This window comes from Stegodyphus dumicola, chromosome 7 (genome assembly GCF_044657685.1).
Source record: "Stegodyphus dumicola isolate Sdum_Otavi_A_Nest chromosome 7, ASM4465768v1".
Lineage (NCBI taxonomy): Eukaryota > Metazoa > Arthropoda > Arachnida > Araneae > Eresidae > Stegodyphus > Stegodyphus dumicola.
In genome coordinates this window covers 189,648,250-189,662,961 of record NC_140774.1, presented here as the reverse complement: position 1 = coordinate 189,662,961, position 14,712 = coordinate 189,648,250, and the positions used below count along the sequence as shown (strand labels likewise).

The window sequence follows — 14,712 nt, the reverse complement described above, 5'->3', positions numbered from 1 at the left end:
GCTTATCGTCTTCTTAACTTGACGTTGATAACGGTTTGTTGATATTTGTAGCAGCTGGTTGATTATGATGATGCACTAATCCCTCCTGTTTCCTATTCTTACTTGACAACGAATATATTTAGATTACTACAAGTGTGTGTTTAATGCATGAGTCGCTCTGACTATATTTTTTTAAGTTACACCGCTTTCATACCTGGTGCAACACCCAGCATGTATAATAGGATATAATTTTGGAAAAAAGTAAGAAAATTTCATTTTATATATATTTTTGAAACTATATCAGATTTTTATTGCGTCAGAAACTTTACAGTAAGAAATTAGCAAAAATAAGTAGATGGTGATATTCTAAATCAAAAGTTGCCGTATGTTAGCTTGCCGGAACAAATAAAATCATATGGTAAAATCACATACATAATTATGCCTAATTTATTATTGTGAATTTATATAGGTACAGTCACACAACTGGATATACGTATTTTTCATTAATTCCTTATTTTTACCGCAGTATGTATTTACGTGTTGGTTTTGATGGTTGTATTTAATGTCATAGGTCACACACGACAGTACGACAGCTTTAACATTTAAAAATCCATTTAGAAAACTCGTTACATGCATTTGTATTTGTATCCATTCAGCATTAGCCATTAATTTGTTCGTTTATAATGCATTTTATTCAGGGAACTTTTTCATTTTGAACTGTATAAGAATTGTGAAGTAAACACAGAATGTGTAAAATATATGTTTCTAATAGTTTTTATAGTTACTTTAAATGTATTTTAAAATATTAAAATCATTAAAAGCGTAATTTTAATCTAATGAGTTTTTCTCATCTCCAGCTTGTTTGAGCATTGCTGTTTAATTGAATGTATTATTTTGGTTAAAATGGTTAGTTTATGCATCAGACTACTGAAAAACTATTCCCAAACTTAAAAACATTAGAAAATTATTGAATTTGAAGCTGCTAAAGTATTTGCAGCTATTTATATTAAACGTAATTTTTACTGTTATTCAGCAATTATTATTTTTCAGGATAAAACACATTATAGTTTTAAAAAAAACCTTCCTTGTTTATAAGTCAACATTTCATACTATGTAATATAAACATATAAAATATTCACTGCTTTACTATCACTCAACATTCTTTAATTTTTTTTACCTGCTAAATGTATCAAAAAATATATTAAAGTAATTTGTTTATCTGTTAATAATGTTTCATTAAAAAGCCTTAGAGGTTACTTCTGCCTAAGATGCAAAAGTATCTGTACAGTCAGTGGTAGTATTGCTGTTTGAATATTGTAATAAAAACAGTACAGTGGAACCTTAGAGTTGCCGAATTTAATTCATTCTTGAAAGTTATTCATTGTGCGAAATGTTCATAAACCGAAACAATTTTCCCCATAGGAATTAATGTAAAATAAATCAATTTGTTCTTGAATCACAGATGATTGCTTATTTAAACATTACAACAGTATTTTGTGCACAAGTTCATTATCCAAAATCGATGGAAATTAGTTAATTATTGAAAAAATTATAAACACAGTATTAAACATGTAGATTAGACAAAAAAATTAATTTTGATGAGGAAGATGTTATTGTTTAGAGCAATGAAATCTACAAATTCTACCTTTTACTGAAAGAATACGAGCTAGTTTTCATGCAAATATTTCTCTAGCTGTTCTTCTACTTCACTGAATGAGTTGCCTGCATGAGATTTTCATGATTTTACCATGTTAATGTAAATACAGGGCAATTTTCTGTGGGAAATTCTTCATAAAGCCATCTGATCTGTTAGGCAGATAGTTATTCTCTGTTTTGCATTAATTAATTCCATTCATAGGTGTATATTATGTTTCTTTCAGTCTTGCAAAATGGATGAAGAACCTGTTACATGTAATTTGAATTGCAGTGACTGTGAGCATCTAAATGTCACAGATAATTTGCCACCCGATGAAATTGACGTCAATTATTCATCTTGCAGAGAGTATGATGATGAGTATGTTTATTCTAATGTTTTTATTTGTAAACATATACCATAAATTTTATCAATTATACAGTCAAAAGTCGTTAATTTGGACACCCATAATCCGGAATGATCTATAATCCGGACCTCAAAGCTAAAAACTTTCTGCGCATGCACCGCATTGACACATGCGCATAGGCATTTACGCGTACGCGTAAGACCTTTTACGACTTCTCATATGCATTTGCGCAAGAGCAGAATACGTTTTCGCGTGCGCGTTTTATGTATAACGGACAGTATAAGCTAAAATTATCTAATTATCTGTTTCAGTTAATGTTGATGATTGCGTTGTTCCTTAATCTTCGAATTGGATCCGTCTTATTATTTTTTGCAGACTGTAAGAGCAATACTATAAAAGTAAACTTGAACTTTCGATTATGTCAAATAGAATTACCGATTCTGGAGCTCCCAAAGGATCGTACAAAACGATAATATGTTTCGATGTCCATCAAACAAAAATGGAATTGCTGCAAAAAATGGATAAAGACATGAAGAACGTGAAAGAGAGGTTAGTGAAAACGAAAAAATTTCGATTGACAAGTTGGTCGGTATTCTCGGCACAGCAATTAACGGGATTTGAACAGCGGAACTTTGTAACTGAACAAAAATTATGTCTGTTTATAGAATTAAAGAGAAAGTATTATCACATAAAACTAAGCAACTTAAACAACTTACATTGAAAGAAATGTTTAATAAAGTAAACAAATAAATATTAAGCTTTTTCTTTTTGTAAATTTTGATACCCTTTAGATCATAATTGTTCTTTATTTTATAAATTATGGTTTCATATTTTTAATTTTGTAATTTCTGCATGCTATCTTACCAAATTTAAACTGATGATCTGTAATCCGGAATCGCCGAAGTTCCGACGAGTCCGGATTAACGACTTTTGACTGTACCATAAATTTTTATCAATTATAATAACTTTTAATGACGATTAAAATTGCTGAAGTTTTCACTTATTTTTTCTGTGATGTTAGTATAATTTAATGGTTCTTCTAATGTTAACATAAGGACTTTAATAAAATATTAATATTCTCTTTGCATTATATATCATCTTCTAATAATCTTATTTATGCTTCTCTGGGATTCAAACTGTAGCCCTTTGGCATGGCAGACAGCGATTCTAATCACTTTACCATTTGGGTGGCATTCATTTTGTATTTCTCTCTATAATTACTACTAACATGTAGACATATGTCATGCAGTAAATTATTTGTTGAAAGATTTCTCAACTAGCTCTTGCAACTGATCATTCACCTCGTCATCAACAATATTGTTGTTGACAATTTGTAAAAGCCCCTCAACTTTCCTTTCTGATTTGGTTATTTTGTTTTTCTGTTCTAAAAATAGTAAAATGCTTATAGTGAAGCTTTCCAAAATTAATTTTGTTTTGGGTGATTCTTATACATAAATGAATCATATTTGTACATAAGAGAAAATGTTAAACTCAAGTTTTTTATCTAATAATAATCAAACAAAAACTTTGGCTAATCTTTAGAATATGGTAACAGGTAGTTTGGCGACATTTTGGTAAGGCGATAAAGGTTACTAGCTAGGACTTTAGTAGAGTACACAGTTCGAATCAGGACTGTGTACTCTACAAATGTACTGTGTACTACTGTAAAGAGATCTGAGAAGTACACGGTTCGAATCACAGATTATTTTATCTGAGAGAAATAAGAGATCATGAGACATGTAATGTGACATTTTCCAGAAAATTCCGATCGTGATTTTAGCTAATAAGCACTTAGAAACAATTTCGCTGCTAAAGTGCAGAATCGCCCACTTATTTGTTTGGCGCTTTTTACAAGAGTAAGAAGAATTGGATTTTTGTCAATTTTCTTTGACTTTTTAAGTGAAAATAGGTCGATGTGTACATAGATAAAGTCAAGAGTGTGCGCAATTCCATTTTTGTGCAATTTTGGGATGTTTTTTTAAGTGAAAATAGGTCGACGTGTACATGGATACCGTGTATGTGCGATTCTTAAAAGCGCGGCAAACGGTTTGCGATTCTGCACTTTCTCCCAATTTCGCACCTAATCTTCGTCATGATTAAGCATTTATGTTCGATAAAAGTTCTAGTATAAACGTAATTCGGCTAGCAGATTGCTGGAAAAAATGTTGAGTTAAAAAATAAATAAATAAATAAATAAAATGCCTTTACTTCGTGAAAACAAAATGGCATCCAAAAACAAAACTAGCAGGTTTGCTGTAGCAGGGTTGGCGCCAAATTTTCGCCAAAAAATCGGCAAGTTACCATAATGTAAAGATTCACCAAAACTTTTATTGAACAAATTAATTAAGAATTAAAGCAATGCTGTGTCAATGTATTGAAAATTAAAGTCATTTCACCTTACTTGATTATTCTTAAAAACATATTCTTTTCTTCCTTGTCTTATTCTCAGAGCATGTCATCTGTACTTCCTCCTTTTTTGTCTACACTTATAAAAGTTAGGGGAAACATGTTCATATGAAGCAAAAATGGGACATCTACATAGCACAAACAAAATGAGGCTTAATTGCAGAAGTAAAAAAAATTATAGAAAAAATTTTGACATAAGTATTAGCAACAGAGCCTACATAAAATTTTAAGGGCACCTTAAAGAACTTTGTCTATCTCAAGAACATACCATCATAAAATTTTGTTATAAAGAAGTGTTTGGGGGGGGAGTTAATTGAAATTTTAGACCTGCTTTCTCCAGAACAGTAATCAGATTATTTTCAAAATTCTGTGACTGGTGCGCTTACTCAAAATATTGAAAGACAATGTGATAACGTTAAAAAAAAAAAAAAAATGCAGCTTTGTGACACATCTTAAGATTCATGTTTAGACGAATTTGTGACACTGTCTTCAGAAAGATGAGGATTATTTTGTTGCTATTTTATGTGGTGATAGGGAATTTTGATTGCTGGAATGGTTGGCATGAGTTGTAAGGGGTCTGTTTGTCAAATAATCGTAATGTTTGACCTTATATTTATATTTAGTTTTTTAGGTGCTGAAGTATTATCCCATTGACCATAAACCTGATAAATTCATGGGATATCCTCCAGCTTTCACGATCTGTGAGAAAATACATAAATATCAGCAGTACTGAGGAGTAGTATCACTTTTCACCCTTTCTTTTCATAAAAGCAAAAATCCTCTTCAGATTTCTTAAAGTAGTAATTTCCTAAAGTAGAACTACCCGTATTAAATTTTTAAGATATAGTCAGTAAGCATAAGTTCATTTTAAACTGTGTGTCACCCGAGTCCACTTAATGTTATTTTATTTTTAGTGTTTTGAGTGAAGCAGAGAGATTAAAGAGACTTGAAGAAGAACAAGAACAGCTGAACTCTTCACTTATAGCATTAACAACACATTTCGCTCAAGTACAGTTTCGCCTTAAACAAATAGTTGATGCTTCTCAAGGTGAAAAAGAGGTAATTATATTTTGCATTAATGTTATCTACTTAAAATTTTTCAAACTTGTATGTGTATGCATGCTTTAAGTATCACCATACTGAAAGCTTGGGGATGACCTGTGCCCTACTAAAAATATCTCAAGAGTTCTCAAGACCCAGGAGCTTGAAACTTTGTAAATGAGTGTTAGATCATGCACATGGGTGCAAATATATATTGATTAGTCATTATAATAAATATTTTTATGTTTCTAATATGGTGTAAAACATTGTATAGAGAAATTTGCATTTACTTTCATGGGCAAAACTTTTAAATATTTTCAGTTTTAAATGTCTTTGTGATTATTAAAATGCTTACTGTGTTGTTTGATATGGTTATTAAACTTTTATCTTTCAGAATTTGTTAAAAGAATTAGAAGAATTTGCTTTCCGAGGTATTCCAGACATTAGAGAGTATGAAAATGGATTAGATTTAACTCAAATAATTGTAAGATATTTTTGTTTATATGTCATATACTTTTAGAATTATGTTAATAACATTATTCTTTAAATTAATAATATAAATGCTGTTAGGAACATTTATTTAAGCTAGGAGTTCTCAACTTGGGAGGGAGAAAAGTTGCTTGCCTTAAACTTTGTACACCCAAACTGTTTAAAAAAAAGGTTCACTGCATGGGTATAATCACATAACTAGATCACTGTTAAGTAAAAAAGAACCAAGAGCAAAATTTCCCTGTTCAGTGTAATGAATGTTATAAGCTTTACATTTATATTTTCAAGCATAGAATGCTTTTCAATACTACATACTTGCATATTTACATACAATACAGCAATTGGATCGAAATGCTCTGGAATGACTCTCTGATATAAAATGAAAAGAGGTAAAAATATTTAGAAATCTCTTCTTTAAAATGTTCATGTTCTATGGTAAATATTTCAGTATATTCTAAAAACCACTATGTATCTTTTTTCTCAAATGTCTCTGATTTGCATTTTATCTTTAACTGCTTGCCTGATTATCCCGAGTTATCTCGGGTTCATATATATTGCAGTTAATTATTATCCCGAGAAAACTTGGGCGAAGCAGAATTTGTTAGTACGATTTCTTTTATCACGGTTTTACTCGGTCTGGAGGAAATGAAAGGAAATATTCAGCTGTGATTGGCAGTTTGCCAAATTTTGTTGGTTGCGCGGTTTTTTTGGAGGGACTGATCACGTGTTTCCCTATTGTATACAGTCAAAAGTCGTTAATCCGGACTTCTCGGGACTTCGGCGATTCCGGATTATAGATCATCAGTTTAAATCTAGTAAGATGGCATGCAGAAATTACAAAATTAAAAATATGAAACCGTAATTTATGAAATAAAGAACAATTATGATCTAAAGGGTATCAAAATTTACAAAAAGAAAAAGCTTAATATTTATTTGTTTACTTTATTAAACATTTCCTTCAATGTAAGTTGCTTCGTTTCATGTAATAATACTTTCTCTTTAATTCTATTAAACAGACATAATTTCTTGTTTAGTTACAAAGTTCCGCTGTTCAAGTCCTATGATTGCTGTGTTGAGAATACCGACTAATTTGTCAATCGAAATGTTTTCGTTTTCAATAACCTCTGGGTCACTTTCTTCACTATCGGAAGGGAATTATAATGACGAGGAACTTGATTTAAATCATATCAAAGACGGAGTACATCGAGATGAAATACTACACTTAGTATGGAATTATAAACCAAATAAAATAAAAACATCTGCCCTGAAGATAAGGATAGTGCTGACAGATTAACTTCCAATCCGTGGCGTGAAATTGATAAACAGATTTCGGATTTCAAAACATACTTTCGCTTTGTAGATACAAATTACATATTAGTAAATATATATCGGAAATTCTATTTGACATAATCTTTCTAATCTATCATAATCTAATAATGACGTTTCTTCCCCCCCCCCCCAAACATACATTTCAAAACATACTTTCGCTTTGTAGTAAATATATATCGGAAATTCTATTTGACATAATCGAAAGTTCAAGCTTACTTTTATAAAATTGCTCTAACAGTCTGCAAAAAATAATAAGTCGGATCCAATTCGAAGATTAAGGAACAACGCAATCTGCAACATTAACTGAATTAGATAACTTTAGCTTAGCGTATCACACACATTAAACGCGCCGTTACACATTAAACACGCATGCGCACAAACATATTCGCAGCCGTAAGGGTCTTACGCGCTCTCGTAAACGCCTGTGCGCATGCGTGAACGCGACGCATGCGCAGAAAGTTTGTAGCTTTGAGGTCCGGATTATGGGTGTCCGAATTAACGACTTTTGACTGTAGTATACGTTGGCTTGTGGATTAGTAATGTATAAAGAAGGATCCATGTGTTGGAAAAAAATAAAATAATGGCGATGACGGAAGATAGTGAAAGCGATGATTTTTCAGATAGTGATTATGAAGAGGTGGGGGGAAAAAATCAAATCCAACGAGACAGTGCACTCTGTGCTCCCGTGAAAGAGATTCCAGCGGTGAGCCAGTAAGAAAAGAGACCAGATACCAGTGTAGAATGTCACATATCGCTCTGTTGTCCCTTGTTTCAAAAACTATCATACAAAGATTAATATTTAACTCTTTTTCGTTTGCCCGAGATAACTCGGGATAGTAAACTAATATTAAAAATAAATGCTTTTATACCTTCAAAAAATTCAAAATTCAACTTAAAACCTACATATTTTGATTTGTTTCGTTTTGCTGTATTTAATAATAAAATAAAAAAATGTGATGATTTTTTACAATTTTTTTTCAAAAAAATTTGTAAGGGGAGCGGTTAACTCTGCTTGACATCAGTTTCGATTAATGAGCAAAAAACTGTAAATTTTTTTTATAGATTCCATGTTTGAACTCTAAGACAATGGAATTCTGCATCCTGCTTGATGCATAGATTGCAGAGTTAGGAGATAATATTTTCATAAATTAATAATTACAGTCAAAAGTCGTTAATTCGGACGCCCATAATTCGGAATGATCTATAATCCGGACATCAAAACTAAAAACTTTCTGCGCATGCGCCGCGTTGACACATGCACAGAGGCGTTCACGCGTGCGCGTAAGACCTTTTACGACTGCGCATATGAGTGTGCGCAAGTGCAGAATACGTTTTCGCGCGTGCATTTTATGTATAATGGACGTATAAGCTAAATAATTATCTATTTCAGTTAATGTTGATGATTGCGTTGTTCCTTAATTTTCGAATTGCATCCGGCTTATTATTTTTTGCAGACTGTAAGAGCAATTTTATAAAAGTAAGCTTAAACTTTCGATTATATCAAATAGAATTTCCGATATATATTTGTTAATATGTAAAGGATCTAAAGCGAAAGTATGTTTTGAAATCCGAAATCTGTTTATCAATTTCACGCTGCTCGGCGGTGGGCGCGTAATGAATTGGAAGTTGATTTGTCAGCACTATCCTTATCTTCAGCGCAGATGTTTTTATTTTATTTGGCTTATAATTCCTTACCAAATGTAGTATTTCATCTCGATATGCTTCGTCTTTGATATGATTTAAAACAAGTTCCTCGTCATTATAATTCGCTTCCGATAGCGAAGAAAAGTGACAGAGGTTATTGAAAACAAAAAAATTTCGATTGACAAATTAGTCAGTATTCTCGACACAGCAATTATAGGACTTGAACGGCGGAACTTTGTAACTGAACAAGAAATTATGTCTGTTTAATAGAATTAAAGAGAAAGTATTATCACATGAAACGAAGCAAAACTTAAACAACTTACATTGAAAGAAATGTTTAATAAAGTAAACAAATAAATATTAAGCTTTTTCTTTTTGCAAATTTTGATACCCTTTAGATCATAATTGTTCTTTATTTCATAAATTACGGTTTCATATTTTTAATTTTATAATTTCTGCATGCCATCTTACGAGATTTAAACTGATGATCTATAATCCGGAAAAATCGATAATCCGGAATCGCCGAAGTCCCGACGAGTCCGGATTAACGACTTTTGACTGTATTGAAAAAATTCTAGATCCATTGCTAGATCCTGTTATGTTTTGTCATATGTTAAAAAATTTAAATAAATACTGAATTTAATTAAGGTGATTATTCCATTATATAATCAAAAATTTAATTTCTGTTGAATAATTTTTTGATCCTCCATTATATTAATTCATTTCTTGGAGATTAAATTTTTCCCTTGCAGGAGTGCTGTTTGGCTAAATTCTGATAAAGAAAAAAGAAGCAGATTATTGTGCAGTTAGTTATGGCTGCATATAACACTGTGCAGTAATACATTTCAATATAATTTTACTGTTGAAATATTTTTAGAATTGAATATATTGTATATTGTTGAATATATTGAATTGTTGAAATATTTTGATAGTCATATATATATCATTCATTTAAAGTGAGTTTAAAATTGCACTGGAGCCTGAGTTTGGTACTTCTCAGTTTTTAAAATAAAACATAATTACACCCAGAACCTAATTTTGAGGAGCTCCACTACTTCTTTTATGCAATGAAATCACAATTTCGGCAAAAAATTCTTTTGATCTCATAAAATTTAGTTTTAGTAGTAACTCAAAAAAAAATTTGTAACCCCTGAATGCATATCTATCTATGTTTTTTCTTTTGAATCTTCTCTCTTTGTTTTCTTCGTTAAAATTCCCTTCTGTGCTCTCACATTGCTTATAGGTGTTTGTCACATTGGTAAGTGTTGCTTACCATTTTTCATTGATGTGCTGCAAAAAGAACAAATGATCTTTTTTTCTATCATCCCTTGATATAGTACATTATGCTGTGTATTCAGGACTTAAATTGAGCTGGCTTCACTATTCTAAGTGAAATAGTAATTCTAGCCAGAGTCTTAAATAAGACAAGATCTAGTTTTTGGTTTTATTATCCGAACATCTCTTAATTACTTCTTAATTCTTATCAACATATCTTATTGCATAATATTTCTGATTACATGACACAGCCCAATAGGGGCAACCTACACCCCACAATTTTGAACTATGCAGTCACATTTAATAATAGGAAATACTGTGGAGCAATGGACATTGGTTATGCAAGCAACAGTGGGCAAGATATGTAGAAAGTAACTGGAGTATTTATTCTCAGAGTATGAGTTCTTCGAGTTCTTTGTATGAGTTCTAAATAATGTCTGGATAAAAGCTCACAACAATGTGGATCTCTTCCGGAAAAGAGTGACATAAAACAATGCAATATGCATTCTTGAAGAGGGGATGTACTTCAGTTGAAAGTTAGAAATTTAACCCTTTTGGTCCTAATGGGCACATACCTCTCAGAGATTAGATTTCATGACCTATTGGGTAAATAAAACCCACTTTTAAATGGGTTTTTACATTTGCAGTCTTTTGTTGTATATAAACTGGTGCATGTGGTAGAGTTTACATTTTGTAATATTCACATTATATATTACCACAAATTTTAGTTTTGTTGTCTGAGAAAGGGTAATATCCTAGACGATTGGGACAAATAGTCCCAGTTGACAATACGGACATATTATCCCAGGAGATTTCCAGAAAATGGGAAAAGATAAAAAATTTAAACTTATAATACACTTCTTTTAGTATGTCAGCATTAAATTAAACTACTTTTCATAGTTAAATTTTAATCATGCAATAGTCGGGTCGTAAAGGTTAAGGGTCTATTGTCAAATTTTGTTACATATTTTGTATTTTACATATGTATATATTAATTTTAAGTGTTATGTTACATAGAAAGAAGTTGCAAGAAAAGTTACATAGAAAGAAGTTACAAGAAAAGTTGCATAGTGTACAGTTTTGGGTATTTCTTTGATACAGTGGCCGCAGTCATAGGTACTTGCGTTCAATGCCACCGCAGCTGCAGATTTGGCGGTTTTTAAGTGCCGCCAATCTACGCCTAAAATTTTTGCGAGAAATCATAAATTAAAACACTTTATTTAAAATCAAAATACTTTCAAAAATCAAAACAATTTATGTATAATTAAAGTAATCAATCAGATTTCGGTAGAAAATGGGCCGATATAGAGTTTAACATAGATTCAAAAGTCTCTATTTTTTTTTACCTGATGCTGTCGCCATATGAACTCTGCTAAATAAGATTCTAAATGATGTCTCGCTGTCCCCCTATGTCTCTTTTTATTCCATTTAGCATTGCCCGACATTTTTTCAACTGTTTGTATATGTATCAGGATCAATAAAATTGTATTTATGATTAACTTTAGCATGTAGAAATCCTTCTTTTTCTATTCTATTTGTTTGGTAACCTTTCCAACTGTCAGAATAAATTGTGCTGCCATCTGCAATGTTTTCAATAATTTTATTAAGAGTAGAATGCTTTATTGGCACATCAGCGCAACTTCTGCTGCGGTACGTAAGTACCCAGTCATATTTGGTGATTTCAGATTTGTGCCAAGATCTTGGCTATAATTTCACCAAATTCATGAAGTGCAAAAGTAAAAATAAATAACACAATATATAATAGTAACAATACATGTTTTTTCCTAAGAATATTTTTAAAGAATACTCATCCTTATTGTTATGTTATTGCATGTAATTAATTGTTTCAGTTAAGTGCTGCACTTTTACACATATTAAGCTGTTTGTTACACCATTTCATGGATGTCAGCTCATCTGCTTAAGTATATATAAATCTAATAGCAGTGATGAACGATATTCTGAAACCACTGAATCAACTTCAGACACAGAGGCCCTTCTTCTTTTTGCAATTTTTATCATTGCACCTCCGAATGGTTTCATTGTTATCATAAAGTTTCATGTTGTGGCCATTTTCACATAATCGTTTGTTAGGTAAAAGACCTCTTTCTTGAAAAAATTATATGGCTTCCACCTCATTACTTGGTAAATTAAAGATGGTTATCATCATATTCACAAAAAAAGCGGTAAATATATTTTTAAATCAACAGTGCAAATTCAAAAACCCCATCAAAAATTAATAATATAAGATCATGTGGTGAAAGCAAAAGTGCAACACGTTGCTAATATATGATTACATGTTGAGGTATAAGAAAACGCAGCCAGTGCTAATATTCGATCACGTGACGAGGTATAAGAACAGGCAGCGAGATTTTGGCAAGAAATCTCGGCTCTTGTGGCCAGCTGTAACAAAGAAGTACTCAGTTTTCTTAAATTTACTGTATGTAATATAACAAATTAACCCTTTTAATTCATAAAAGTATTAAAGTGAGTGTTCTTAAATTATGATGGTCTATTACAGCATTAAACATGCTTTATTATAATATTGTTATATATTTTATTCTAGAATGAACAAACTCAAGAAGTTAAACTTGAACAACAAAGAACCAGGCAGAAAGAACTGATTAATAAATTGAAAGAACAATTAGAAGATCTAGAACATTATGCTTATGAAGTATAAATATTAATTTCTATATTTTTGTGTAATTTCATTCCTTTTTAATTACATATTATCATGATTGTAATTTTGTGGATTGGCTATGATAAAAATATGTTCTTAAATTCATTAACTATTGATTTTATACAAAACGTGATTTTTGAATAGTTACAGTAAAACAGGTAAATGTATTGTCATAGCAGTAAAACATTTACAGTTTTGCATCAAATATCCAGGTAATGAGTAAGTTTATTCTTATATTGAAAACTATCAGAATTCTCTTATCCAAGTGTTCATCTTCTTTAATTGCAAAACTTTTCAGATTATCTATAGGTTCTGCTTTCAGTTTAAACAGGTCCTCTCCCACAGTCTCTAAGGAACTTTGCATCAAATATGAATTTCTGGAGAACTGAAATAACTTACAATAGCCCTTAAATGTCACAAACATACCTATTTAATGCTTAGTGTGCATGAAAAAAATTTAAATATTGAATTTTTTAATAAAAACATGAATACATTAATTAGAACTTGATCCACTAATATTACTATTTGTCTCTTAACTACTCATTCACTTTTCCTTCTAAAATAAGTCTTCATTACTAGTGAACAAGATATTCTTGAAGACATATACACAGTTAATGATTTGATGTCTCTTTTTAATATAAATGTATAACAGATTAAAGTAATACTTTAAACATGTATTTTATACAATTATGGTATAGAGCAATGGTTCTCAACCTTTTGACTAACGTACACGATCTAAACAGAAACTGAAAAGCTTTAGTACCACCACTACATTTTACAATGATTATTTTTCAGTTTCTTAATAGAAATATTTAAAAATATATATATTTTGCTGTTTGCACAACCGGTTGGATATTTGTAGCAAATATGCACACATAAAAAATATTAGATTAAAAATTGGTTACCATTTTAATTATCAAAATTTAAGTGGTAATACTTTAATTCTAAAATTTAAAATTTTTAATCTTTTTAAACAGACTTGTTTAAAAAGGTTTTGTGTCAAAGAAAAGTAGCAAATCTAAATAATTTTGCTTCAAAGTACACTATGTAAGGTGAAGAAAATCATGAAATTTATATGTTTCAGTAATGACCAACCATTAATTTAACCTGTAATCCACAAACATTAAAATGCATTTTTCATGACCCTAAAGAATAAGTTAAAATGTAAATTTGATTTACACATAACATAACCTTAAAGCGGACACCTAAAACAATACGCTGTTCCATAGATTGATTCTCTACCTCACAACATGTGAAAGTATCAAATTTTGTAAAAACTGTATAAATGGAAATATTGTCATGTTATCTACTTCATTCAGTCCTTTAACCCCTTCGTGCCGACTGTCACATATACATGCCAGCAATGAACACACTTATCTACTGGCCGACACGCAGGCGTGCCAGAGCCCTGTTGCGTTTTCTACCGACTGTCACGTATTTGTGCCAGTACCTTGGAACGTTTTTCAAACTATAATTTCTGCGATAAGATGGCACTGTATGCCCATATGGTTTCAGGTACATGTACATTAGACCTTCTACTCGAAATGAGAGAAGCATGACTCACATACACGCGTTTTTGATTATATAAACAAACGGGAACTAAATGTTTCCGAATGTCGTGATTTATGACGTCTCTTTAAATCGCACTTTATTCGCACGTGGTAGTTGTTTATTGTAAAAAGAAGTTTTATATGCGCTAAAGCATTGAGTATTTCGGTTTGCAGTTCAGTTTTTAGAAAATGATTAGATCTTGTTAGACGTGAATTCTTTCTGTTTTTACCGTTGCAATGTCGAAGCGTCGAAAATGTTTAACAGAGCATGAAATAGCAGAAATGATGCAAAATATTTCAGATATTGATTCTGATATTCTGA

At 31.1% G+C, this 14,712-nt stretch overlaps 1 protein-coding gene across 1 annotated transcript in view; it reads left to right on the top strand.

The window, feature by feature from the left end:
- LOC118204305 (RUN domain-containing protein 1-like) overlaps positions 1–14,712 on the top strand; it is a 53,906-nt gene continuing 39,194 nt past the window's right edge. Inside the window, exons 1-5 of the mRNA XM_035376639.2 lie at positions 1–240; positions 1,860–1,993; positions 5,300–5,444; positions 5,821–5,910; positions 12,727–12,834. Of these exons, the coding sequence (XP_035232530.1) occupies positions 1,869–1,993; positions 5,300–5,444; positions 5,821–5,910; positions 12,727–12,834 (468 nt within the window). The 5' untranslated portion in view covers positions 1–240; positions 1,860–1,868. The remainder of the gene's footprint in view (positions 241–1,859; positions 1,994–5,299; positions 5,445–5,820; positions 5,911–12,726; positions 12,835–14,712) is intronic.